This window comes from Oncorhynchus masou, chromosome 3 (genome assembly GCF_036934945.1).
Source record: "Oncorhynchus masou masou isolate Uvic2021 chromosome 3, UVic_Omas_1.1, whole genome shotgun sequence".
NCBI classification, from domain to species: Eukaryota; Metazoa; Chordata; class Actinopteri; order Salmoniformes; family Salmonidae; genus Oncorhynchus; species Oncorhynchus masou.
The window spans coordinates 34,801,675-34,825,984 of record NC_088214.1 but is presented as its reverse complement, the minus strand read 5'-3'; the positions used below and the strand labels follow the sequence as shown (position 1 = coordinate 34,825,984).

General features: G+C 45.4%; 1 protein-coding gene across 5 annotated transcripts; it reads right to left on the bottom strand.

The window, feature by feature from the left end:
• Positions 1-1,696: 1,696 nt before the first annotated feature.
• Positions 1,697-24,206, bottom strand: LOC135515110 (5'-3' exoribonuclease 1-like). Of its 5 annotated transcripts, none has more exons than XM_064938936.1 (41): positions 23,788-24,206; positions 22,787-23,019; positions 22,559-22,656; positions 22,296-22,405; positions 22,054-22,164; positions 21,401-21,486; positions 21,214-21,301; positions 20,855-21,023; positions 20,676-20,743; positions 20,362-20,499; positions 20,112-20,269; positions 19,825-19,914; positions 19,559-19,715; positions 18,969-19,088; positions 18,708-18,877; positions 18,493-18,610; positions 17,326-17,418; positions 17,114-17,217; positions 16,771-16,902; positions 16,440-16,602; positions 16,157-16,270; positions 15,745-15,843; positions 15,520-15,635; positions 15,266-15,412; positions 15,067-15,156; positions 14,494-14,629; positions 14,191-14,247; positions 13,909-14,041; positions 10,521-10,590; positions 10,131-10,323; positions 9,850-9,939; positions 8,617-8,706; positions 8,405-8,512; positions 7,545-7,625; positions 7,315-7,443; positions 7,030-7,144; positions 4,136-4,305; positions 3,917-4,039; positions 3,694-3,799; positions 3,365-3,525; positions 1,697-3,161 (listed from the first exon to the last, which is right to left on the bottom strand). In XM_064938936.1, the coding sequence occupies exons 1-41, from the start codon at positions 23,860-23,862 to the stop codon at positions 2,874-2,876; spliced, it is 5,097 nt and encodes a 1,698-aa protein (XP_064795008.1). In that variant the 5' UTR covers positions 23,863-24,206; the 3' UTR covers positions 1,697-2,873. The 5 variants fall into 5 exon arrangements, with proteins under 5 accessions (XP_064795008.1, XP_064795017.1, XP_064795012.1 ...); XM_064938945.1 differs by having other exon boundaries at positions 3,926-4,039; XM_064938940.1 differs by having other exon boundaries at positions 7,315-7,440.
• Positions 24,207-24,310: the final 104 nt, after the last annotated feature.

Sequence of the window (24,310 nt, the reverse complement as noted above, 5' to 3'; positions counted from 1 at the left end):
GACAACATGGGCTGTGTGTGCCATTGAGCCTCCATTTTAAAGTAGTCCATTTCCTTCTTTGTTTGATGTTTGAAAAAAAGTTTCAAGCTAATATTGGTGATTTACCACCACATGCATTGCTGGAGTCTTGAACCAAATGTTGTGTGTCTTTCATTTATTGTAGCCAGTAAATGGTCATATAGCTTAAATCCATTTACAAACTTGGCAAACCAATTTGAAGAAGACAATGTGCTGATCACTGACTGATTGCTCCCAATCCATAGGAATACCCACCCAGATTACTTCTTTAAAATGGTGGAAGCCCTCAATGGCAACATCCATATGCAAAAACGTGTTATTTCCAAGTAATGAGCTCTATGGCCAAAATACAGTTGAGATAACATAAAAAAGTTAAATATTTAGGCAGGTTTTATTTAGAAGAATCTTTAGGTGGGGGGTGGCAATAATTTTGACACATCTTTGAGAAAAAAACAAATATTACTTGTTAAAGAAAATCTATTTTTCTGTGTAATTGTTTTACAATAATATAATTTCCCTTTTTTTATATATAAACAATATAGCTCAGTGTTTTGAATTATTTGTCTTTCTTCATCAAGGATGCCAATAATTTTCTAAAGCATCTTAGTCCTCGGCCACTCTGATATTGCTCGTCCATAGATTTACAGTGGGGCAAAAAAGTATTTAGTCAGCCACCAATTGTGCAAGTTCTCCCACTTAAAAAGATGAGAGGCCTGTAATTTTCATCATAGGTACACTTCAACTATGACAGACAAAATGAAGGAAAAAAAATCCAGAAAATCACATTGTAGGATTTATAATGAATTTATTTGCAAATTATGGTGGAAAATAAGTATTTCGTCACCTATAAACAAGCAAGATTTCTGGCTCTCACAGACCTGTAACTTCTTCTTTAAGAGGCTCCTCTGTCCTCCACTCATTACCTGTATTAATGGCACCTGTTTGAACTTGTTATCAGTATAAAAGACACCTGTCCACAACCTCAAACAGTCACACTCCAAACTGCATTATGGCCAAGACCAAAGAGCTGTCAAAGGACACCAGAAACAAAAATTGTAGACCTGCACCAGGCTGGGAAGACTGAATCTGCAATAGGTAAGCAGCTTGGTTTGAAGAAATCAACTGTGGGAGCAATTATTAGGAAATGGAAGACATACAAAACCACTGATAATCTCCCTCAATCTGGGGCTCCACGCAAGATCTCACCCCGTGGGGTCAAAATGATCACATTAAAAAAATCCTACAATGTGATTTTCTGGATTTTTCCCCCTCATTTTGCCTGTCATAGTTGAAGTGTACCTATGATGAAAATTACAGGCCTCTCATGTTAAGTGGGAGAACTTGCACAATTGGTGGCTGACTAAATACTTTTTTTGCCCCACTGTATATATTCTTAATTCCATTCCTTTACTTAGATGTGTGTATTGGGTATGTTGTGAAATTATTAGATATTACTGCAGTCGGAGCTCAAAACAAGAATTTCGCTAAACCCGCAATAACATCTGCTAAAACACATATGTGACCAATACAATTTGTAGCCGTTTTGCCATGTTCACTTTATACTCAGACATCATGCCTAATGGAAAGCATGAGTTATACATCTCTACCACTCACACAAATTCCAAATCCCATGACAAAATAATCAAATAAGCTGACAAATACATAAATTGTATCGATGTCACGGTAACAAAAGATGTCTTTATTCATTGGATACGTACAGCACCTTTCCTGCATCAAAAGAGCAAGCTACATTTCCTTAGTTATGGTTTTTTTTGGGGGGGTAGAGGTTTTTCTTGTTAAAACTCTCAAATTAATTTAGAAAAAAAACAATAGGACATACAACAGGTGTGCTTTGGTTCAGACGTTTAAAATACCCACAGAGCCAGAATCCAGTAGCTCAGACCACGTGTTGAAAGAGGCAAAAGGTACAAATTCAAAAACAAAGCGAGACCCAAAAATATGCTTGTAAAACTCGACTGTACATGTGGGTTAAAAGTTAATGAATAATGATTCAGCCATGGTACTGTCAGCAACAAAAAAAACAATGTGTCATATTTAAAAGGGTACCAAGGCATAAAATCCATAGATTGAAATATGGTGAATAAAAATATTTTTTTTTAAAACAAACAAACATCCCTCTATTAAGGCTTGGATCAACTAGCTAACAGAGGTCCTGGTGATGTCCCAAAGGAGATGATTTGAATTCAATTTCAAAATGATTTTCTACTGGAAGAAATGTGTTGTTATGTTATACTGCGGAGTAGAAATTCCAGAATTTTGTCATAGTGATGTGTTTGTATGCTGTCCGTCAGTATACTGTATTTGAGACCTAATTGCTGGTTAACACGTGTGAAGTTCATTTCACATTACTATTTTGTAGGTTGATTTAGTATTAGCAATTACAAACGATTGACATTAAAACACAGAATTGTGACAAAATACTTTGATCAGAATAAAATACATTTGGTAAAATAGAGACTTGAAACAAACAAAGGGAAAGATTAAAAGGGATTAAGCCCTTGATTACTGGCTCCAATCATAAACCGACCAACTAGATGGACACCATGTACCACAAGGTCTGGCGAGATTAGTGAGAATAGAAATCCATCTCACAAACATGATGCAAACGCAACATAAAAACAACGGCATTCTGATTTATCAGACCTTATTGCCTCCCATTATCTAGAACAATGTCTACATCTCAAATGGCACACTTATGACACCCTATTCCTATGTAGGACAACTACATAGGGCTCTGGTTAAAAGTAGTGCACCACAGGGAATAGGGTGCTATTGAGACCCAACCGATTATAACACCATCCTAAAAATCAACACCTAAGAGGAAGGGGAGGGGATTATTCTTGGACTTTGGCTGCCTCGAAATTCACCGCCAGTTTCCTATGTTTCCTCTTGGAGGCGGAGCCGGGGGTTTGGCCTTGGCCCGAGGGGTTCTGGCGTGGCGTTTGGGGCGTGGATGGGGTCCCCGCTGCCTGGGTGGTCTTTGGGGGTGTGGAACGGGTCGGGGATAGGGAGGGTTGGGAGTGAGATGGGAATTCGCTGCCCGGGGCTTGGTTCCTCGCCTTGTGAGCCGCGTTGCAGAACTCCTGGGGCTTCTTGACCGAGGACACGCGCTTCTTAGTGACCTGAAAATAAACGTAGGTTAGTCAAAGATTGTTAGTGTGTTACCAAGGGAGCACACAAACATAAGAGTTAATCATGGTCATTTCTCTGTGGTGATATCCCAAAATACTATTAATATAGATCTTTTGGCCATATAAATGCACGCATAATTCTTTTGTTGTGGTGATTTAATGTGAACTATAGAAACAGGTCCTGGAGCTCCTACCTGCAGGGGGACAAACTGGTTGTGTGAGCCGATGGGGATGGAGGGTGCCTGGGGCCGGGCGCCAGGGAAGGTGCCCCCATAGAAGGGCTGGCCCTGGTGAGGCGGGAGGGGCATGCCCCAGTGTAGGGGACCATACCCCTGAGGAGGCATCAACAGACCACCTGGAGGGAGGGAGCGAGAGAGAGAGAGAAAGAGTGAAACAGTGAAAGCGTTTGGTTCACATCCAGAATGAATTAGTGTCTAAAACCTATCAAGGTGAAAGGGCATTACTGCCCCCAGAGGTCATACAGTATCAATATAGACGCCCCCCACATGACGCCAGGGCTCACCCGATTGACCGAATATGTTAGGGATGGGTCCCATGGGCAGTCCCCTTATCTGTCCGACCCCAGAGAACAGAGGCGGTGGCAGGGGGAACCCAGAACCCACTGAATTCTGAAGGAGACAGCGAGAGAGGGGTTAGAAAACCTACAAATATGGAGACACTGGTCAAATATAGACATAATAAAAGAAAAAAGAGGAAACACACAGAGATACAGGAAGGACACACACCACACTCACAAGGCGCTGCAGGGCGAAAAGAGCTGCTTTCTCTTTGGCTTCGTTTTCAGACTGACACTGGGGACCTTGGACCACCAGACCACTGGAGAGCTTCACCTGATACACCAGCAGACCCTGGGATAGAGTGGGATTGTGCCTGAATACCTGCGTGTGTGTCTTGTATGCAAGATTGTGTGTGTGTGTATGTGTGTGTGTGTGTGCACCTCTCACCTGTCTGCTGCGCATGAAGGTGAAGTCAGGCGGGGCCATACCCAGGCCCATACAGATCCTGGTCAGCTCTGAGGCCACACTGGGAACCATGGAGGAGGGCTGGGGGGACGGCAGGGGAGGGACTGCTGCTGCTGGGGACGCGGGTAACACAGAGTCGCCCATCGTCGCCGCTGATGGGGAAGAAGGGAGAAAAGGGGAGGTTTAAGGGTGTAAGGAGGAGAAAGGGAATGAAGAACAACTGGTTTAATATCTGTTGTACAGTATCTCCACTAAGTGCCACAATAGCTCCACCTGCAGATAAAACAGAGCCTGACCGATATATCGGTTCACCGACATTATCAGCCGATATTGGATAGCCAATACTTAATGAATAGGTGAAAAAAATGAAAAAAGGAAAAAAGGAAATGTCATGCTGATCTGAACACTTGCAGACATTCTCCTGATTTCATTAATGTCATGAAATCCTGCTTCAGAGCGCTCAGGACCACAGACTGGGGCGAAGGTTCACCTTCCAACAGGACAACAACCCTAAGCACACAGCCGAGACAACCATGGAATGGCTTCAGGACAGATCTCTGAATGTCCTTGAGTGGCCCAGCCAGAGCCTGGACTTGAACCCGATCGAACATCTCTGGAGACCTGAAAATAGCTGTGCAGCGACGCTCCCCATCCAACCTAACAGAGCTTGAGACAATCTGCAGAGAAGAATGGGAGAAAATCCCAAATACAGGTGTGCCAAGCTTGTAGCACCATACCCAAGACAGCTCGAGGCTGTAATCGCTGCCAAAGGTGCTTCAACAAAGTACTAAGTAAAGGGTTTGAATACTTAAGTAAATGTGATTAAATGTTTTTTAATTTGAATACATTTGCAAAAACTTCTAAAAGCATAATTTGCTTTGTCATTATGGGGTCCTGTGTGTAGATTGATGAGGGGTAAAAACAATTTAATCCATTTTAGAATAAGGCTGTAACGTATCAAAATGTGGAAAAAGTCAAGGGGTTGAATACTTTCCGAAAGCACTGTATTTTGTATATAATGTGGACACCCCTTCAAATGAGTGGATTCGGCTATTTCAGCCACACCCGTTCACGACAGGTGTATAAAATAAAGCACACTGCCATGCAATCTCCATAGACAAACATTGGCAATAGAATGGCCTTACTGATGAGCTCAGTGACTTTCAACATGGTCTCATCATAGGATGCCACCTTTCCAACAAGCCCTGCTTGAGCTGCCCCGGTCAGCTGTAAGTGCTGTTATTGTGAAGAAGAAACGACTAGGAGTAGCACAACAGTGGTGGAAGGCAACACAAGCTCACAGAACGGGACCGCCAAGTGCTGAAGTGTGTAGCATGTGAGCATACACAACAACAAACCCCCCCCCCAAAAAAAAGGTCCTCAGTTGCCACATCACCACCGAGTTCCAAACTGCCTCCGGAAGCAACGTCAGAAGAAGAACTGTTCGTCGGGGGCTTCATGAAATGGGTTTCCATGGCCGAGCAGCCACACACAAGCCTAAGATCACAACGCCAAGCGTCGGCTGGAGCGTCATTCTATATCTAGAGGACTCCTGTGTGTGAACAGAATATTTTTTTTGTCTTTATCTGCTGTGGTCTAGTACTGTATTTTTGCTATCTAAGGCCATCTACTCTAAGTGCTGAGGGAACTGCTTACTGCTCATAATTTACAAATAGTTGTCGACACATCAACCAGGAATCGTCTGCCTTCGACCCTCTCTTTCCCCTCCTTGCCTCTTGTCCTCACCCAATTCCCTCCAACTCACAAGGCAGGCAATACACTTGACCTCATCTTAACTAGAGGCTGCTTGCCTACTAATCTCACTGCAACCCTCTCCAGGTCTGTGATCACAACTTTGTTTCCTTTTCCTTCAAACACTAACCACACAGCCCCTACGCAGATGGTCACGTGCTGTCGCAATCTTCGCTCGCTCTCCCACTACCCTCTCCTCTCCTATCCTATCATCTCTCTCCCTTTTGCTAAATCCTTCTCCCTTCTGTCTCTTCGACCTTTCCTCCCTTTCTGCATCCTATGACTTGTACTGTCCCCTTTCCTTCCGACTCGGCTCTCCCCTCCTGCTCAGTGACGCATTGCGAGCTTACAGAACAGGGCTGCGGACATGGAAGAAAACTAAACTTTCAGAGGATCTCTCATCCTTTCACTCCCTCCTCTCTTCCCGTTGCTAAAGCCACATTCTACCACTCAAAATGTCAAGCCAAATTTCGTGATATCCAATTGGTAATTACAGCCTTGTCCCATCACTGCAACTCCCGTATGAACTCGGGAGAGGTGATGGTCGAGAGCCATGCGTCCTCCAAAACACGACCAAGCCGCACTGCTTCCTAATACACTCCCCTTAACACTACAGAATACGACATTCTAGACGATTCTGTGCTTCCAACTTTGTGGAAGGCCCTTTCCTGTTTCAGCATGACAATGCCCCAGTGCACAAAGCAAGATCCATATAGAAATGGTTTGTCGAGATTGGTGTGGAAGAACTTGACAAACCTGCACCCGACCTCAACCCCATCAAACACATTTGAGATGAATTGGAACACTGAATGCCAGCCAGACTTAATCGTCCAACATCAGTGCCCGACCTCACTAATGCTCTTGTGGCTGAATGGAAGCCAGTTCCCGCAGCAATGTTACAACATCTGGTTGGAAGCCTTCCCAGAAGAGTGGAGGCTGTTATCGAAGCAAAGCGGGACCAACTCCATATTAATGTCCCTGATTTTGGAAGGAGACGTTTAACGAGCAGGAAATACATTTGGTCATGTAGTGTACATCGGTATCCGTAAGTGTCGCCCCCCCCCCAAAAAAAAACATACGTCAGGCTCTACTAAACATTTAGCGGTGCACATAGTTGAACTCACCCAGTTTCTTGGTGGGTCGTCTCTTGTTCTGCTGTTGTGTGTTGAAGGAGGCGGGACTAGTGGAGTCCGGGGCGGCGCCAATGTTCAGCATCTCCTTCAGGGCCAGAGTTCCCTTCTACGCACAGGAAAACCAACCAATCACAATTAGCCAACTGACCATATCTAACCAAATCACAACAGGACTCCTACAACCAACCACAAGGGAAGGAGCAGATCATTCTAATTGAAAAGAGTTTGAAGTGGGCTACTATAGCGTAACACCAACAAGTGAGTACTAGTACCCACCATAGCAAACGACTGCGGAGAAAGCGGCTCCTCTGTTTGGCTCGTGGGCTCTTTGGCTGGAGGGGGTGGAGCTGACTCGTTGGCCTTGGAGATCTTCAGGTTGGCGATCAACTCCTCGAACTCTGTCTGCTGGAGACAAGTGGGTAAGAAATATATATATGTATGTGTGTGTGTGTGTGTGTGTGTGTGTGTGTGTGTGTGTGTGTGTGTGTGTGTGTGTGTGTGTGTACCTTCTTTGTAGCGTTCTGAGCGGGAAACAGAGAATTTACATCTTCGTTTCTCTTGAGAAGTCTGATACTTCCTGCAGGACCCTATAAAACATGAAGTTTAACTCACCTCACTCTCCCACACAGAAGTCATACTTGCACATTGAGATCTTACAACAAAAAGAAGAATACATTATACATCTTCACTGAGTTGAATTACACTCACAGCCTTCCACTGGTGATAACCAACCCTACACTGAAAGCTGCTTTTGCAGAACGCATTTTATTGACTCGTTTCAATGCATTTGTAGTCCTGATTCCTGGCTATGCTGTCGGCTGAGGATGATGCCTCTTGCCTGCTATTGGTCTACAGCTGTGGGTGATGATTGGAGTTATAGTTCTCCACTTCCTGAGCTGCTGGGATCTGTAGTCTCCTGATGGTGGCCTGACAGGGTAACAGCCTCAGAGGTGTCACATGCTTGAAAGAACAGACGTGTAAGGTAGTTTATGTAATGACTGCTGCGCTAAAAACCTTTTACTGAAGACTTGACTTGGACCACTAGGTTTACACAAGCCACTATCCTGCAAGCACTTTGGTAATACAGTCTGCAAAACTGCATTCTTCTCAAGAAAGACTGGATGCAGATACTGAGTGGCCTAGTTAAAGAGATAAGGGTACCTTTGCATGGCAGGTTAGAGATAAAATATTGTAGTCTTTCTAACCTGCTGTCCAGACAAATACTGATCTGAGGTCAGACCCTAAAGTCAGCATCAAAAGAGCTGTGACTCAATGTTTAGGGGTGTAAAGTTCAATGGTTAGGGATGATGGGACAGAGGGGTTTTTCAAGTTTAAAATGTTAGGGTTAGATAAAGTGGGGACTCACAGGTTTGGGAGGTTGCGGTTGTTGACTCTGGGGTTGGTTCCTGCCTTGTTGCCCTTGGACCTGCCCTTCTTGTCCGGGAGACCCTGTACCCCAGGCAGACTTACCCGGCTGGGGACGGACACACACAGAGATGGTCAGGTGACAAAGCCAGGAACAAGGTTGATCGCAATACGAGTATGGTGACACTGGTCCAACATTATGAATGGACTCACATTGTCTTGTTGCCAGTGAGCTGGTGGTTTCTGGGGCATTCCAGAGCTCTGCAGAGACTGCCACACGTTACTGAACTCCTCATCTTTACCCTGCAGTCGTCACACAGACAGAGACAAAATGTAAAAAATATAAAACAATTAGTGTCTTTTCCCCAAATTGGAAACCCTTAAAAGGTTTCAAAGACTTCTGATGAGAACAGGCTACCTGTCCTGTTGGGGGAGGATGCAGAGAGCTGTGGGTTGGCAGCGCACTACATTGGAGAGGCAGGTAGCCTAGTGGTTAGAGCGTTGGACTAGTAACCGAAAGGTTGCAAGATCGAATCCCCGAGCTGACAAGATAAAAATCTGTCTTTCTGCCCCTGAACAAGGCAGTTAACCCACTGTTCCTAGGCCGTCATTGTAAATAAGAATTTGTTCTTAACTGACTGGCCTAGTTAAATAAAGGTTAAATAAAAAATTGCTGCCTACCATAAGATGAGTATCTGACAGACCAACCAGTGTCCTCTGGTATTGTTCAATGTTATTTTACCCTTGATTACTTTTGTTGTTGTGTCAATATTGATTATTAATAGTACTGTAGTATTGTAAATATCCAAAGTAACCGTTGGCAATACGTACATTGTTACGTCAAGCCAATAAAGCAAATTAAATTCAGAGTGCGAGAGAGAGGTTACACACCACCACACAAATAAGATATTGTATACAGTAAATCCCACAAACACACACAGAGAGAGAGCCACACACAGAGAGAGAGAGCCACACACAGAGAGAGAGAGCCACACACAGAGAGAGAGAGCCACACACAGAGAGAGAGAGCCACACACAGAAAGAGAGCCACACACAGAAAGAGAGCCACACACAGAAAGAGAGCCACACACAGAAAGAGAGCCACACACAGAAAGAGAGCCACACACAGAAAGAGAGCCACACACAGAAAGAGAGCCACACACAGAAAGAGAGCCACACACAGAAAGAGAGCCACACACAGAAAGAGAGCCACACACAGAAAGAGAGCCACACACAGAAAGAGAGCCACACACAGAAAGAGAGCCACACACAGAAAGAGAGCCACACACAGAAAGAGAGCCACACACAGAAAGAGAGCCACACACAGAAAGAGAGCCACACACAGAAAGAGAGCCACACACAGAAAGAGAGCCACACACAGAAAGAGAGCCACACACAGAAAGAGAGCCACACACAGAAAGAGAGCCACACACAGAAAGAGCTTACCTTAGGTTTCAGTTTCTGGTTGGCTTTGTGTGCAGAGTTGTTGTTGCCCTGAGTGTCTGCCCTGAGAATGTTCTGTCTGCCGTTCTGCTGCTGAGAGACACAGAGGGAAAGAGAGAGGGAAAGGTTGACATGAAGACAGAGGAAGGGACAGAGAGAAAAGGTAGGCAAATGTGAGGAACAGAGGTAAAAAGTTAGAGGCTATTCATCTTGATCTATGCTGGTTACTCAGAGAGAGGTGAGGCCAGTTGTTTTATGAGGACATGCTCTACTCCAGTCCCAACCTGTGTGGATATGAAGGGTGATCGCGGTGAGTGGTTCAGCCCGACCAGCTGTCCTTTGTTGTGCTGGTGGGAGGAGGCGGGCTGGGGCTTGACGACGGCGGTCAGTTTATGGAAGCCCTGCTCTACACGGCCCCCGTGGCTCAGGTTGATTAAGGCACAGGGAGGCAGCCTGTAGCCACGGCCCGCCGCACACCTAGAGTAGGAAACACACCAGAGTCAGGCGGGCGACAGTCTCCCAGATACAGGGTCACAACCACACAATAGCCCGTCACAAAAACTCTGGTGCTTAACGTAAATAATAAATAAACGATGTAATAGGAAACATGCGATTGATTGAGGCTTGAAACACTTGACATAGGCCTAAATGAAAACACAGACAAGAGGCTGTACCTGATCGTAAGTCCCCCAGCAAACTCTTCATCGAAAACAACCTCATACAACACCTCGGCCTCCCGATCAGCTGCCACGGGAGAGAGGTTAAACATCAGTTTAGAGACTGTTCAAAGACGAGAGGCTGACCGCATGTGTGTTACACAGTGCATTCGGAAAGTATTGAGACCCCTTGGACTTTTTCCACATTTTGTTACAGCCTTACACATAATACCCCATAATGACAAAGCTAAAACAGGTTCAGAATTTTTTGCAAATCTAATAAAACTGAAATAACATTTACATAAGTATTCAAACCCTTTACTCAGTACTTTGTTGCAGCGCCTTTGGCAGCAATTACATCCTTAAGTATGATGCTACAAGCTTGGCACACCTGTATTTGGAGAGTTTCTCCCATTCTTCTCTACAGATCCTCTCAAGCTCTGTTAGGTTGGATGGGGAGTGTCACTGCACAGCTATTTTCAGGTCTCTCCAAAAACGTTCAAATCGGGTTCAAGTTCGGGCTCTGGGTGGACCACTCAAGGACATTTAGAGACTTATCCCGAAGCCACTCCTGTGCTGTCTTGGCTGTTAGGGTCGTTGTCCTGTTGGAAGGTGAAACTTCAACCCAGTCTAAGGTCCTGAGTGATCTGGAGCAGGTTTTCATCATGCATCTCTCTGTACTTTGCTCCGTTCATCTTTCCCTCGATCCTGACCAGTCTCCCAGCCAATGAAAAACATCCTCACAGCATGCTACTGCCGTCACCATGCTTCACCATAGGGATGGTGCCAGGTTTCCTCCAGAAGTGACGCTTGGCTTTCAGGCCAAAGAGATCAATCTTGGTTTCATCAGACCAGTGAATCTGGTTTCTCATGGCCTGGGAGTCCATTAGGTGCCTTTTGGTAAACTCCAAACAGGCTGAAGAGGCTTAAACCAAGGCCTTGTACCTTTTAAAGGGTTAATAAATTGTTAGGATAAACTGTAAGGTCTCCTCTTCAGGAGACATCCGTGTGTGTTAAAACCTGTTTTAACATGGATGGCCCCAACAGTCTCCTGTGACAAACCAGGCGTGCTTCCCACTGCAGAATAATCAACAATAGGGATGACCTGACCCCCTTTTCCAGTGTCACCAGTACATATTTCTGGATGGTACCAAATAACCAATCATTACTCGGAAGGTCAACGATCAAGAGGTACCATTTTTAATAGACACTGGAGCTCACCACCAGCATTGGATCTACAGGCCAACACCTCGGTTGTTCAGAATCTTAAAGCTGTTACAACCCAGGCGTAGCCTGGCATTAGACTACATCCCAAATAAAGAGGGGGTTATTGAAGGGCCCTAAATTCTATTACCCCCACGGAATGTGTTAGGCTTCTCCCTGAAATAATTAACACAGTTGGCTGACACCTACACAGGAGAAGAATCCTGGTTCCCGTTTGGGTGGTTGAAAGATAAACTAGGCCAGTTTGGATTTAAGTTGTTTTTCATTTTAGTCCAATTATTGGCCCCTGTGCTTGTTCTGCTGATTTGCATTTGTGCATTCTGTGCAGCTGGCAAATGGGTACTTCACAAGGCTATGCCAGGCATGTCTATGCTTTATGTTCCTCATCCCTCAGACCCGTATTTCTATCCTCAATCTCCTAAGGATTTGCTTGTAATCTAATGCACCGTTTATGGGTGATTATTATAATTACTATGCTTGAGTTGCTTTGCTTTTGTTGAGGCCAGATGGCCTCAAAGGGGTGGAATGAAGAGGGTTAAACCACAGCCTTAAACCCTTTAAAGGGTTAATAAGTGATGCTATGATAAGCTGTAAGGTCTCCTCTGTGTGTGTGTGTGTGTTAGCTTTTTATGGCTGGGGGGCAGTATTGAGTAGCTTGGATGAATAAGGTGCCTAAAGTAAATGGCCTGCTCATCAGTCTCAGTTTCTAATATAGGCATTTTATTATTAGTATTGGATAGAAAACACTAAAGTTTCTAAAACTGTTTGAATGATGTCTGTGAGTATAACATAACTCATATTGGCAGGCAAAATCCTGAGTTGAAATCAAAACAGGAAGTCAGAAATCTGAGCTTTGTCTGTATTCACCAGAGTCCCCAAAGAAATCCCCTTGAGATAATGATGTTGCAGTGCCTAGGGGTTCCACTAGATGTCAACCATTAATAGAAATTATAATGAGACTTCTATGATGTTGTGGGAGTGAATGATAGCAGAATCAGTCAGGTGTCTGGCAGTCAACCATTTTCTGATCACGCGCATTCCTCATGGTATCCACTTGCGTTCCGTTACTCATCAAGACACAAAGGAATACTCCGGTTGGAACTTTATTGAAGGGATATGTTAAAAACATCCTAATGAATGATTCTGTACTTAGTTTGAAATGTTTCTTCGACCTGTAAAATAACTTTTTGAAGTTTTTGTCCGAAGTCATGCTGGACCTGCACAAGCGTTTGGATATGTGTACCTAACGCCCTAACATAAGTAGCTACTTGGACATAAATAATGGACATTATCGAACAAATCAAGCATTTATTGTGGAACTAGGATTCCTGGGAGTGCATTCTGATGAAGATCATCAAAGCGTAAGGGAATATTTATAATGTGATTTCTGGTTTCTGTTGACTCCAACATGGCGGATAATTTTATTTATTTTCTGAGCACCGTCTCAGATTATTGCATGGTTTGCTTTTTCCGTAAAGTTTTTTTGAAATCTGACACAGCGGTTGCATTAAGGAGAGTGTCTAGTTTGAGAAACAGACGCCTCAAGTCCTCAACTGGCAGCTTCATTAAATAGTACCCGCAAAACACCAGTCTCAACGTCAACAGTGAAGAGGTGACTCCGGGATGCTGGCCTTCTAAGCAGTGTTCCTCTGTCCAGTGTCTGTTCTTTTGCCCATCTTAATCTTTTCTTTTTATTGGCCAGTCTGAGATATTGCTTTTTCTTTGCAACTCTGCCTAGAAGGCCAGCATCCCGGGGTCGCTTCTTCACTGTTGCCGTTGAGACTGGTGCTTTGCGGGTACTATTTAATGAAGCTGCCAGTTAAGAACTTGGTGAGGCATCTGTATCTCAAACTGGACACTAATGTACTTGTCCTCTTGCTCAATGGTTTTCATTCAAAAACAAGGACATTTCTAAGTAACCTCATACTTTTAATAAGGTAGCTTTTTTAAATTTGTAATAAATTAGCAAACATTTCTAAAAAAAAAATGTTTTCGCTATGTCATCATGGGGTATTGTGTGTAGAATAATCAGGGGGGGCAGATAATTTAATTCATTTTAGAATAAGGCTGTAACGTAACAAAATGTGGAAAAGGTCTAGGGGTCTGAATACTTTCCCGAACGCACTATATACGAGAGAAAGAGTGAGTGAGTGTGCGTTTGGGTGCCCGTGCGACCACTCACCTGCCTTGATACCGATGACGGTTCCCCTGAGGCCGAGGGGGACAGAGAAGCTCTCTCTGACGTTGACCACTCGGTCAAACAGGTGGTACTCTGCATCCGGGTCAGGGACCACACCGTGCTGCTGCTCTAAGGGCTGGAGGGAGGGACACACACAGGTTAGAGAGGTGTGGAGTTGGAATTGTTGGAACTCTGAACCCTTGCGCTGTTTGGAGCCAATGTCATTTTCACTCACTCTCTAGAAAAATACACGCAACAACAAAAACCAGAAAGTGACGAACTCACCCTGAAGAGCAAACGTGGCTTCACAGTAACACGTACTTTCTCGCTGGTCTTCTTCACCTGAGAAACAGACAGAGGTAAGAGTCACTACATGAACACTAAAAAAGGAAAGTAGATTAGTCACTGACAGCAAAGGAAGGGCTTGTTGAGTTGTAGTCTGCATATGCATCCATCTATATTATTGATTGACATAAAAACGAGGTTAGAGGGGATTTCCTGATAGAAAAGAAAGCGAGGAGTAAATAAATGATCGACAGAGAGATGATTAACGGACAGAACAGCTAAATGATTGACGCCACGAGTTACCTTAGCCTTCACCACCTCCTCCTCGATCCGCTCCACGATGGCCTTGTCCAGGATCTGCAGGTCACATGACGTGCGGGCGATGTCGGCGACTGGGTGAGTCTTCAACCAGGAAGTGATCTCCTTCACCTTCTCCGCGCTGCACCGTAAAACCATCCCCATCACAACTACTATCACCACCATCTTCAGTATTCCTACAACTGTTATGATCTACCTCTGCCTTGTTACATATATTAAAATGTCCTCCAAGTGTTTTACATGAGCGTTTAAAGGCCAATGCAGCCGTTTTCATCTCAATATGAAACCATTTCTAGGTAACATTTCAGTACCTTATGGTAATAGATTTCCTTTTTTTTTTTTACGGTCAAAAAGAAAAACATTTCTCAAGCAAGTATTTTGGTAGGACAGTCGGAGTGGTCAGACAGGAAAAAAATTAGTCATTGTGACTGCACTGGGCCTTCGAGATAACTGAACTTGAGTAAGTGTTACAAGCATACAGGTTTAACTGTTATGAGTGTATGAGTGTAAATTATGATTGTCGAGTGCAAATCTTAAATGTGAGTGCATGAATGTTACCCGTTCTCGTACTCCGCAGGCCAGATGTCGTCCTCGTAGAAGACATCATCGTGACTGTTCCTGGACACCAGGTTAAACACCTCGGAGAACCTACAGGAGGAGACAATGCAGGTTACACATGCACACATTCGCAGTTTCACACATACAGACAACACAGTTTCATAAATGCAGAGAAAAACACACAAGGACACACACACACCTATCCAGGTACTCAGACATCAGCTCCTCCACAGCGTCAGAGTAGAGCCACTCCTTCTCAGTTCTCTTGGTGTAACCTGGCACCTCCTCATTCTTCTTATTGAACTTCAGGTTCAGACCCACATTAGCCTTCTGCTCCCCATGGGGACTGAGGGACGGAGAGCGCGTCACATGGTTTATTCAACCTACACGGCTCTGGTCAAAAGTAGTACACTAAATGGGAAATAGACGTCCATTTGAGAGGTGTTCACTCACTTCTTCTTGGATCCTCTGCCGACGAAGATGCTGCCGGAGAATCTGGAGACGAGGTAGCTGGTGATGCCGAGGCGAGATGCCAGAACGTAGCCGGGACTGTACTTCACACAGTATTTCTACCAGGGAAGGGAGGGAGTAAGCTTAGCAACGGCGCACACGTTTGGTCATGTGGTGGGGCAGGGTGAGGAGGAGTGTGAGAGATGTGTCGTTTTGAGATTGACTTACATGCTGGTTCTGTATTAAGGCTTCCATCGGTGGTTCACAGGGCACCGTGAACACTACCCACACTCGTCCCTCTTTGATGACGTCACTAGACTCCTGCACCTGTGTCCAAGAGCAAATCATGTTATTGAAAAGGCAAAGATGTGCAATGCAACAGATTAAGCCCCCCAAAATGTCCAATAAATCACATTAAATATTATTTCTCTATATCACATCTAAAAGTGCATACATTTTACGTTTTGACAAATATTTATTTGCAAGACTAGATACTCAAATTCAAGGTCACAAAACGCAGCAAGCCTAAACCCCTAACGTGTACCAGTACTCTTCAAGAGTCCCCATTACTGATGATTCCAAGTCAATAAGGAAGTGTGTAAGGCTCAAACAGGAAGTAGAGACCGGAAGCGGTACAGACCTCTCCCATGGCTCCGTAGTAGGGGTTCCCCACCATGAACACTGTGGTCGTCGGGGGAAACAGCTCCTCCAGGGTCTGGAAGCGAGTCGACGACGAGTCAAAGGCCTTGATATCCTGAGAGAGACAGAGAGAGCAATGGAGGAGAGAGCGCAGGAGAGAAGAGAGCGAGCGAAGGAGGAGAGAAGAGAGCGAGGAATGGAGGAGAGAAGAGAGAGAGGAATGTGAGGTATGCGTGTGTAGTATGTGTGTCTTCCTATGTACATCTCTGTATGCGTGTGCCTACCTTGACAATGGTCTGGTAGGCGAAGGGCATTATCTGCTTGGACCACTGTTTCTCCAGGTGCACCTGTCCGCTCTGCCCAGGTACATACTTCCTGCCTGTCAGCAGCTGGGCATACAACACCACCGCCGTCTCATTCACCACGATGCCCTTACGCTTACTGAAACTGAGAGGAGACGAGATTGAGATGTATTTAGGTAAGGAGGAGAGAGGTCTGCCAAAGTCCCCCTCGGCCAAGTGGTCTTATCAGCTCTGACCACAATGGGACATCTTGGTTAAATAAAGCTTACCCTTTGATAACAAAACGTAGGTTTTTAACAAAACGGATCCTTACTGCTCAGTGATGCCCTGGACATCCTTCACCCAGTCCTTCCGCTCCTTGTCACTGAGGTAGGTGACCTTGGTGGGGGGGGGTGAGTCCCGGTCATACAGCTTCTGCACTCCCGCCGGCTCCTCCAGGAAGAACCTGAGCGGGAGGGGTGTGATGTTGAAGTAGTAAGGGAAAGGAGTGTTTGAGGTAGACCGATGAATGTCAACGACTCGGTGTTCTTCAAAGTAACGGTCGAAAGAGAAGTGAATGAACGGCAGAGCCAGAGGCATAAAGGGTTTTGAGTGATGGTCCGGGTGTAATACTGCCATCTATTTTAGGCACGAGTAGAACTCAGCGTGACTCTTACTTGCTCTCCCCGTCAGACACCGCTGTCACCCTGGCCTCCTCAAGGTGGGGCCAGTTGACAAACAGGGAGCAACCCAGGACCAGGGCCGCCACATCACCACACACCTGAGAGAGAGAGAGAAACAACATCTACCGTTTCTGCTCCAGACACAGACCCAACACAGTCGTTGGCTCTTCATAGAAACAAGACCGTGTGCACGCATCTACACTCACGGGTTCCTCTTTGCTACGTGTGATCTCCAGCATCATGTTCTCTCCTCGGCTGCTCTGCTGGAACACCACCACTCCGTGCTTCTTCTTATAGAACTATAAAGACGGGGGGGAAGCAAATCTACATATGAAACATACACAGAAGTATTCCGATGCCAAGACAGCCAATACTGGGGGTGTAAATCCAGCCATGTTTTAAAAAAGAATAATCTCCTGGTTTCAATGAAACCTCAGTTCAGAGGGGTTTGTACTACGGCGTGAGATTGAAGTGCGAGCTAAACGTTGGTCGACTCTCGTGGTTCAAATCGAGACAGCTGTTGACATGACCTGGGCTCACCTTTTTAGCCGTTGACATGACCTGGGCTCACCTTTTTAGGCAGGTACATTTCTATGGCAACAAACCCTTCAGAGCTAACCTGCTCTGTGGCAGGCTATTTATTCTGAATGAAGTGTTTGGGCCGCGAGGCGAGGACCAATCAAATTAGGCTCCCTCTTGCAAAGAGTACGTCATCGTTCCGTCATTCTCCGGACCATATCGTTCTACACATTTAGTAACGAATGGGATTCATTTGAAACTCCACGCGATAAGTGTTTTGGAGGGGGGTATAAAAGGCCTGTACATGGATAAATACAGTGAAGACCATAAACAATACCCCATTTCCCAACATAGCCTGCTTAATTTGCAGGGTAATTTCTCTTTCATTGTGATTTTCGGGCAAAATGAAAATGTGACACCGACTCGCCAACGGATTGACGTTCTAGCCTCGTCTCAATAAAGAGTTCATCGTTCGACTAGCTGCGTGTGACATAATGGAACGTGAAGCTAACTGAAGCTGGCTAGCTTTAGAAATCCTCAAAACAGATCTAGCTTGTATACCTCTCCGGCCACACTTCGAGGGCTTGGATTAATGAGTGACTGTTTACGTAACTAGATCTTGAGCTTGCAGCATCTTTATTGACAAATCATCTTGGGACTGTTGGCCACCTGTGCCTTGTGTGAAGACTGACTGTGGGGTGTGATTAGTGGCAGAACGCTGTCAGCGTGTTTCCTGAACAGAGACAGCACATGATATTATAGTGTTCCATTTTATTATACGTTTTGTGTTGCTCTCAGATCACGTGTTCCCGATTCACACTCCGTCTCATTGTCTGTCGGCCCGTCTATTGTACCTTGTGTCTGATGTGCTGCAGGGTGGGGAAGCCGAGGAAGTAGAGCTGGCTGCTGTTGTTGCTGCGCCCCACGTGGCTCAACGACACGTGCCACGCGTCCATGGGAACCGATGTCACCCTGGAAACCACCAATCACATTACAGTATCTTAGCCTCGTGGAAGTAGTGTGTTCAGTGTGTGTGTGTGTGTGTGTGTACGTTCAGCGTGTGTCTCACCTGACATGGCAGTGCATGATGCTGGGGAACAGTTCAGGCAGGGTGGAGGTGTAAGGGTAGTCTAGCTCAGCGTGGTAGCTGTACACAGCACACTCGGTGTGGCGGTTACGGGCTTTCTCAGCCTTGGTCATGTGATCGTTATAAGGCTCCATCGCAGCGAGCAAACATCTCTGGAAAGCAAAAAACACGCAAATAAATAAGTCAGAATTTAAAAAAGACACACGGAGATGAAGTAGGTCACCGAATGATGTCTGTGTGCACCTCGTCAATGAAGGGGATGAGCACCACAGCCTCCCACTCCTGCTGTTTCCCGTTGAGGTCCGTCTTGAAGTCCAGAGGGTAATACTCAATGATGCTAGAATTCTCTGATGTCATCAGGTGCTGTGGACAGAACAAAACGGAGGTATCGGAATGCGGGTGTGTTATAAGAAAGTGTACATGTCATAGGTCGCCACAATGCCGCGAAGCAGGTCTGCATGTGTGCTTTACCCTGTAGCTCTGGGGAAGCAGGTCTGTATGTGTGCGTTACCCTGCCGCTCTGGGGAAGCAGGTCTGTATGCGTGCGTTACCCTGCAGCTCTGGGGAAGCAGGTCTGTATGCGTGCGTTACCCTGCAGCTCTGGGGAAGCAGGTCTGTATGCGTGCGTTACCCTGTAGCTCTGGGGAAGCAGGTCTGTATGCGTGCGTTACCCTGTAGCTCTGGGGAAGCAGGTCTGTATGTGTGCGTTACCCTGTTGATTTGGGGGAAGCAGGTCTGTATGTGTGCGTTACCCTGTTGATTTGGTGGAAGCAGGTCTGTATGTGTGCGTTACCCTGTAGCTCTGGGGAAGCAGGTCTGTATGTGTGCGTTACCCTGTAGCTCTGGGGAAGCAGGTCTTTGCTGGCAGCGGGCAGGACTCCCAGTAGTTGCTGGAAGGGCATGAAAGGCTTTCCCATGTCAAAGGTCAACTTCAGATGGGCTATGTTCCTCACATCTGACAGGAATGGGGCATAGTGGTGTGGGTAATACCTAGGACAGAGGGAGGTTTTAGTACACGCATGCACAGAAAGACAGAGGGACATGGAGACAAACAGAGGGACATACATAGGGACAGACAGAGAGACAGACAGAGACTCACCAGCTCCAGGACTGGACTCCATGGTAATAGTAATGCAGGATCCACTGGATTCCCTCCACATAGCACAACGCCTGATTTGCTAGAAACTCACTGAAAACAATACAAACAAAAGTTTAAACGAGCGTCGTGCTCTACAATGCCATTGTCTTAAGTTATAAACTAGAAAAATCATACAAGTTCAGTTCCGTTTGGGGAAACAAACTTTTCTAAGAGCCTTTCAGGATCGTTCGAGGTTGTGGGAAAATATTTTGAGTATTTTGGGGGAGACACTGGTGAGGTATACTAACTCTGAGACCACCTCCACTCCCATCTTGGTCATGTAGTAGGTGCGTTTGTACTGTCTGAACTCTGCCTCAAACATGTCCTCTTCTTCACCATCCTCCTCAAAACCTCGACCAGGGACTCGGTCCTTCCCGCCATCCAGAGTAGTTAGACGCAGAGAGTCCTGCACACACACACAGACATTGAATATGGATTTCAAGACACGCATCTGTATTTGAAGGATCTCTGCATGTGCATTGCAGGCGCATGTCTCACCGGGTCTTTCCTCCTGTCGTCCTTGCTGTGAGCCTCCTCTGCTGCCAGTCCCGCAGCCTCATTCAGGTACTTGTTGCCCACCTTACTCTCAAACCACTTGAGATCCACAAACACCTCATTGAAGTGCTCCCTGTCAAACTGGGGCAGAGGAAGAGAGTGGGAAAATGGGATAAAGAGGAAGGGACGAAGAGAGAGAGAGAGATTGCAAAACAGGTATCAAGAGAGAGAAAGAGAGCAAGACATGCATCACAATCAGAAATGCATTGTAATGAAATAATTCCACTGATTTGTGGATGTTTACTGGTCTCTCCCACCTCAGACAGTTTCTCCAGGTACTTCTCAAAGTTGCCCAGGTTCAGGTGGCCATTCTCATTCAAGTACCCTGCATGGGTCAAATATAAAGAAGCGAATCAATTTCCCCAGACGGTACGCAAATAAAACGTTCTATGTGTGGATTGTGTGTTGTCCGAGTACGGTGTGTGAGTGTTCTCACCTCCCAGCGTTGGCAGCACACTGATGTAGGTGCGGTAAAGGAGAGGCAGGGCGTCTTGGTTGATGTGAAGATGAGGAAGGTGAGGGATGAAGTCATTCCCCACCAGGAAGCCCATTAGGATCCAGTCGTCGATGATTCGCTCCAGGTCGTACTCAAACGAGATCTTGTTCTGTTAAACAACCAATCATCAGACATCTTACTGTGAGGACCAACCAATCATATGACATTGTTATTCAAACTATTCATAGATAATTGATACTGTGTGTTAGTCACTTATCAGTAAGCAAGTAGATATGCATCAACTGTATTTGTCACACTGAAGCAGAATTTTATTCTGTGGGAGTATGTGTTTGTCTTACCTTAACTTCAGAGAACTCGTAGTCTATGTACTCCCTAAATAGTGACAGGTGCAGTAGATGGAAGGTTGTCTCCTCTGGAGCTGTTATTCTGCAGGAGGGGAATACATACATATAACTCTGTCTCCCACACACACACACACACACACACACACACACACACACGCGCTCTCTTGCACACCAGACACACCTCTTCTGGTTTTTCTTCCCTCCAAAGCGGACCTCTTCTCTGAGTAGGGAGAAGTGTGGCTCGTGGCTGGTCAGACCTAACATCATCTGTAGTAGAGAAAGAGACTGTAGTTAATACAACACACCTTCATTAATATGAATGAAACAACAGTAGAATTCTGTCACGGTAATTGACTGATTACAGCAAAGGGCGTCAAACTCATTTTGCCCCAGTGGCCTCATTCTGACTTCAATTTGGTCTTCATTTCTATACAATTTCGATCTGGTTTTAGTCACTTAAAGTATATTAAGTTCATCCCCCTCCCCAAAATATAATAAACATATTTGTATTTAAAAAAATAAACTCAACCCATCTGCAGGCCGGATTGGACCACGCTTGCGGGCCAGATCTGATTTGCTAGCCAGATCTGATTTGCTAGCCATATGTTGGACACCCCTGGATTACAGACATACATAGACATTCACGTCTGCCACCATATACGCGTCTGCCACCATATACGCGTCTGCCACCATATACGCGTCTGCCACCATATACGCGTCTGCCACCATATACGCGTCTGCCACCATATACGCGTCTGCCACCATATACGCGTCTGCCTGATGTCACACACACACACACTGATGCCGTATCTCCCAAACCCACAGGCCACCCACCAGGTCAGCGTCCAGGCCATAGAGACAGTGGCGTGTGTTTGGGTCGTGGCCTGGCTCTGAGTTTTCCCTGCGGATAAACTCCATGATCTTGTGTTCTCCTTCTCCTGGAGTCTGGGAGGGAAACAGAGGGTCACAGTCACAGACAGTTACAACGCATGTCCAGTCAATGTCACTCATTCAAATATGACATCTAATCAAACAAAATGTGCACACTGACACACACGCCGTGTGCCAGTCCTCACCTCATGTCCGGAAAGGTAGACGTTAACTCCTTTCCAGGCATTATCTGTGGATAGTTTGCTGTTGACAAAATACTTGAGCTGCTCCTGTAGCCTGGCCATGAAGTCCGTCCCTACAGGAGAGACATGCTGGATCGTATTCAGTAGGCACAAAACTGAAGAACAGACTAAAACAGGAAGGACAACCTGAACCCCTAGGAATTGGATGAGAGGTATGAGCGGGCAGATTGGTGGAGAAGTGATGGATGGTGTAGGAGGCTACATACCAGGTGTGATGCAGTTGGAGTCAAAGCGGGCCTCGGAGGGTAGGACCTCTCCTTTCTCAAGGGCTTTCTTTATCTTGTCCTCTGCTTCTTTGGCCGACCTTCACAAGAAACATGTAAGTGACTGATCGGTTGATTGAGTTATGACATTGCGTGATCCATCGCTATGCCACTCGGTCATAGACACAGCACATAAAGTACAAAGGCAGTTGTTATCATCATGATCTTTACCGGAATCTCCTGCCTCTCTGCTGGTTCATCTTGGCCCGGGGAGCCACTCCGTCCACGGCCATGAAGAACACCTTCCTGGGCTTGATGATCCTGAACAGCACCTCCAGGTAGTGGAAGATGTCCGCAAAGATCTTCTCCTCCGAGATACGGAAGTGGACGTCCTCATCGTTGGGGTGGGAGCACTGGTGGATGATGCCATTCATATCCAGGTAGAGGTTGTCAAACTCTGGGATCTTTAAGAGAGAGGTAAAGGGGTGTGTCAGACAGATGGGCCGACTGCTCTGTCTACTTTCCATATAAGAAGGCAATAGCATCAATACTTTAATAACTGAAGGAGTGTATTTATGAGTTGAGGATTAAAAAATTTAAAAGATCTAGTGGGATTGATTGGAAACAGATATGGACTCTTGGTCAATATTCCACTAATGCATCTTGCACACCTGCCAACAAATGTGGGCTAATCTGGCACTGCTGATCTCGGTAGTAAAACTGTTACATCTGTTCGACGACTACAATATCTGTTATTCAGAATAACGTTCTATTTACTTGACAAACCAAACAAAGCATAAAATCAACTCCGCCTCGATAAAGAGAACAGAATTGGGCGTTCCTCAGCTAAACTAATAAAAGCCTGCCTTATTCACTAGGCTATTCGTTATGACATCTAACTGGAGCTGATAGCAAGTAGTGGTAGCACGCAAACTAGCTAACTAATTAGCTACCTAGAAGGTAAATTGAGTCAAACACGTAGCTAAATGAGTTGGTAAATATTAAATGTACCGTCAGTTAGCTAACTGCAGGTGTAATTGTAACTACAACACGTTGGTTTATTAATAATAAATCATAGCTATGAGTAGCGCGTAAGAGCAGAGTGGAAACATCGATACGTGAAGGTGAAACTGTTATGGGCCTGCTATATTTAGCTTGATAGCTTGACTGGTTACCTGCAACAGTAATATTCGCTTACTAGGTAGCAAAAAAGTAGGCTACGGATATCATACCTGATGTTCCTTGACAACTTCACTCAGGCAAGGGTATCTTTCAGAAATCCATCGGTAGAATTTCGGCACTCCCATCTTGACCACAAACTCTTAATTGGGGTTAAATTAATACAAATGCAAGGGTATAAGAGATGCGTAAAGTAACATGAGAAGTTGCTTCTGCTACTGGGGGTTCCGTTCGGTAGAGTGGAACTGTACAGCCAGTAAAACAGTCCGGGTGGATTCAATGACGAAATAACCAAAATGCCAGCTCTCAAACAGAAAATAGTAACACAGGCCTACTCTGTGACTGATTAGCTAGTATTTTAACAACTATTAATAAAACACGCTTTATAAAAATGTTTTAAAAATTCTAATAAATATGGCCTTTGTTTCTCTTTTCGTTTGACGCTTTCATTCCTGTGCAATCATTTAAAAAATTCCGTCGAGACTGGCAGTTAGTATTTATTGGTTCCACGTCAGCACAAGGAAAGAGCCCATCTCCAATCATTTAAATATACACTAGATGTCTAACAGGGGGTGC

What these genes read in the sequence shown, in the direction of transcription:
- LOC135515110 (XM_064938936.1), bottom strand. Translation starts at nt 23,862, where the DNA reads ATGGGAGTGCCGAAATTCTACCGATGGATTTCTGAAAGATACCCTTGC. An exon ending in CGTCATCGGTATCAAGGCAG is followed by an intron (nt 10,591 to 13,908) that starts GTGAGTGGTCGC and finishes CTCCCGTGGCAG; the next exon opens with CTGATCGGGAGGCCGAGGTG. An exon ending in CACCCTTCATATCCACACAG is followed by an intron (nt 9,940 to 10,130) that starts GTTGGGACTGGA and finishes TGTGTCTCTCAG; the next exon opens with CAGCAGAACGGCAGACAGAA.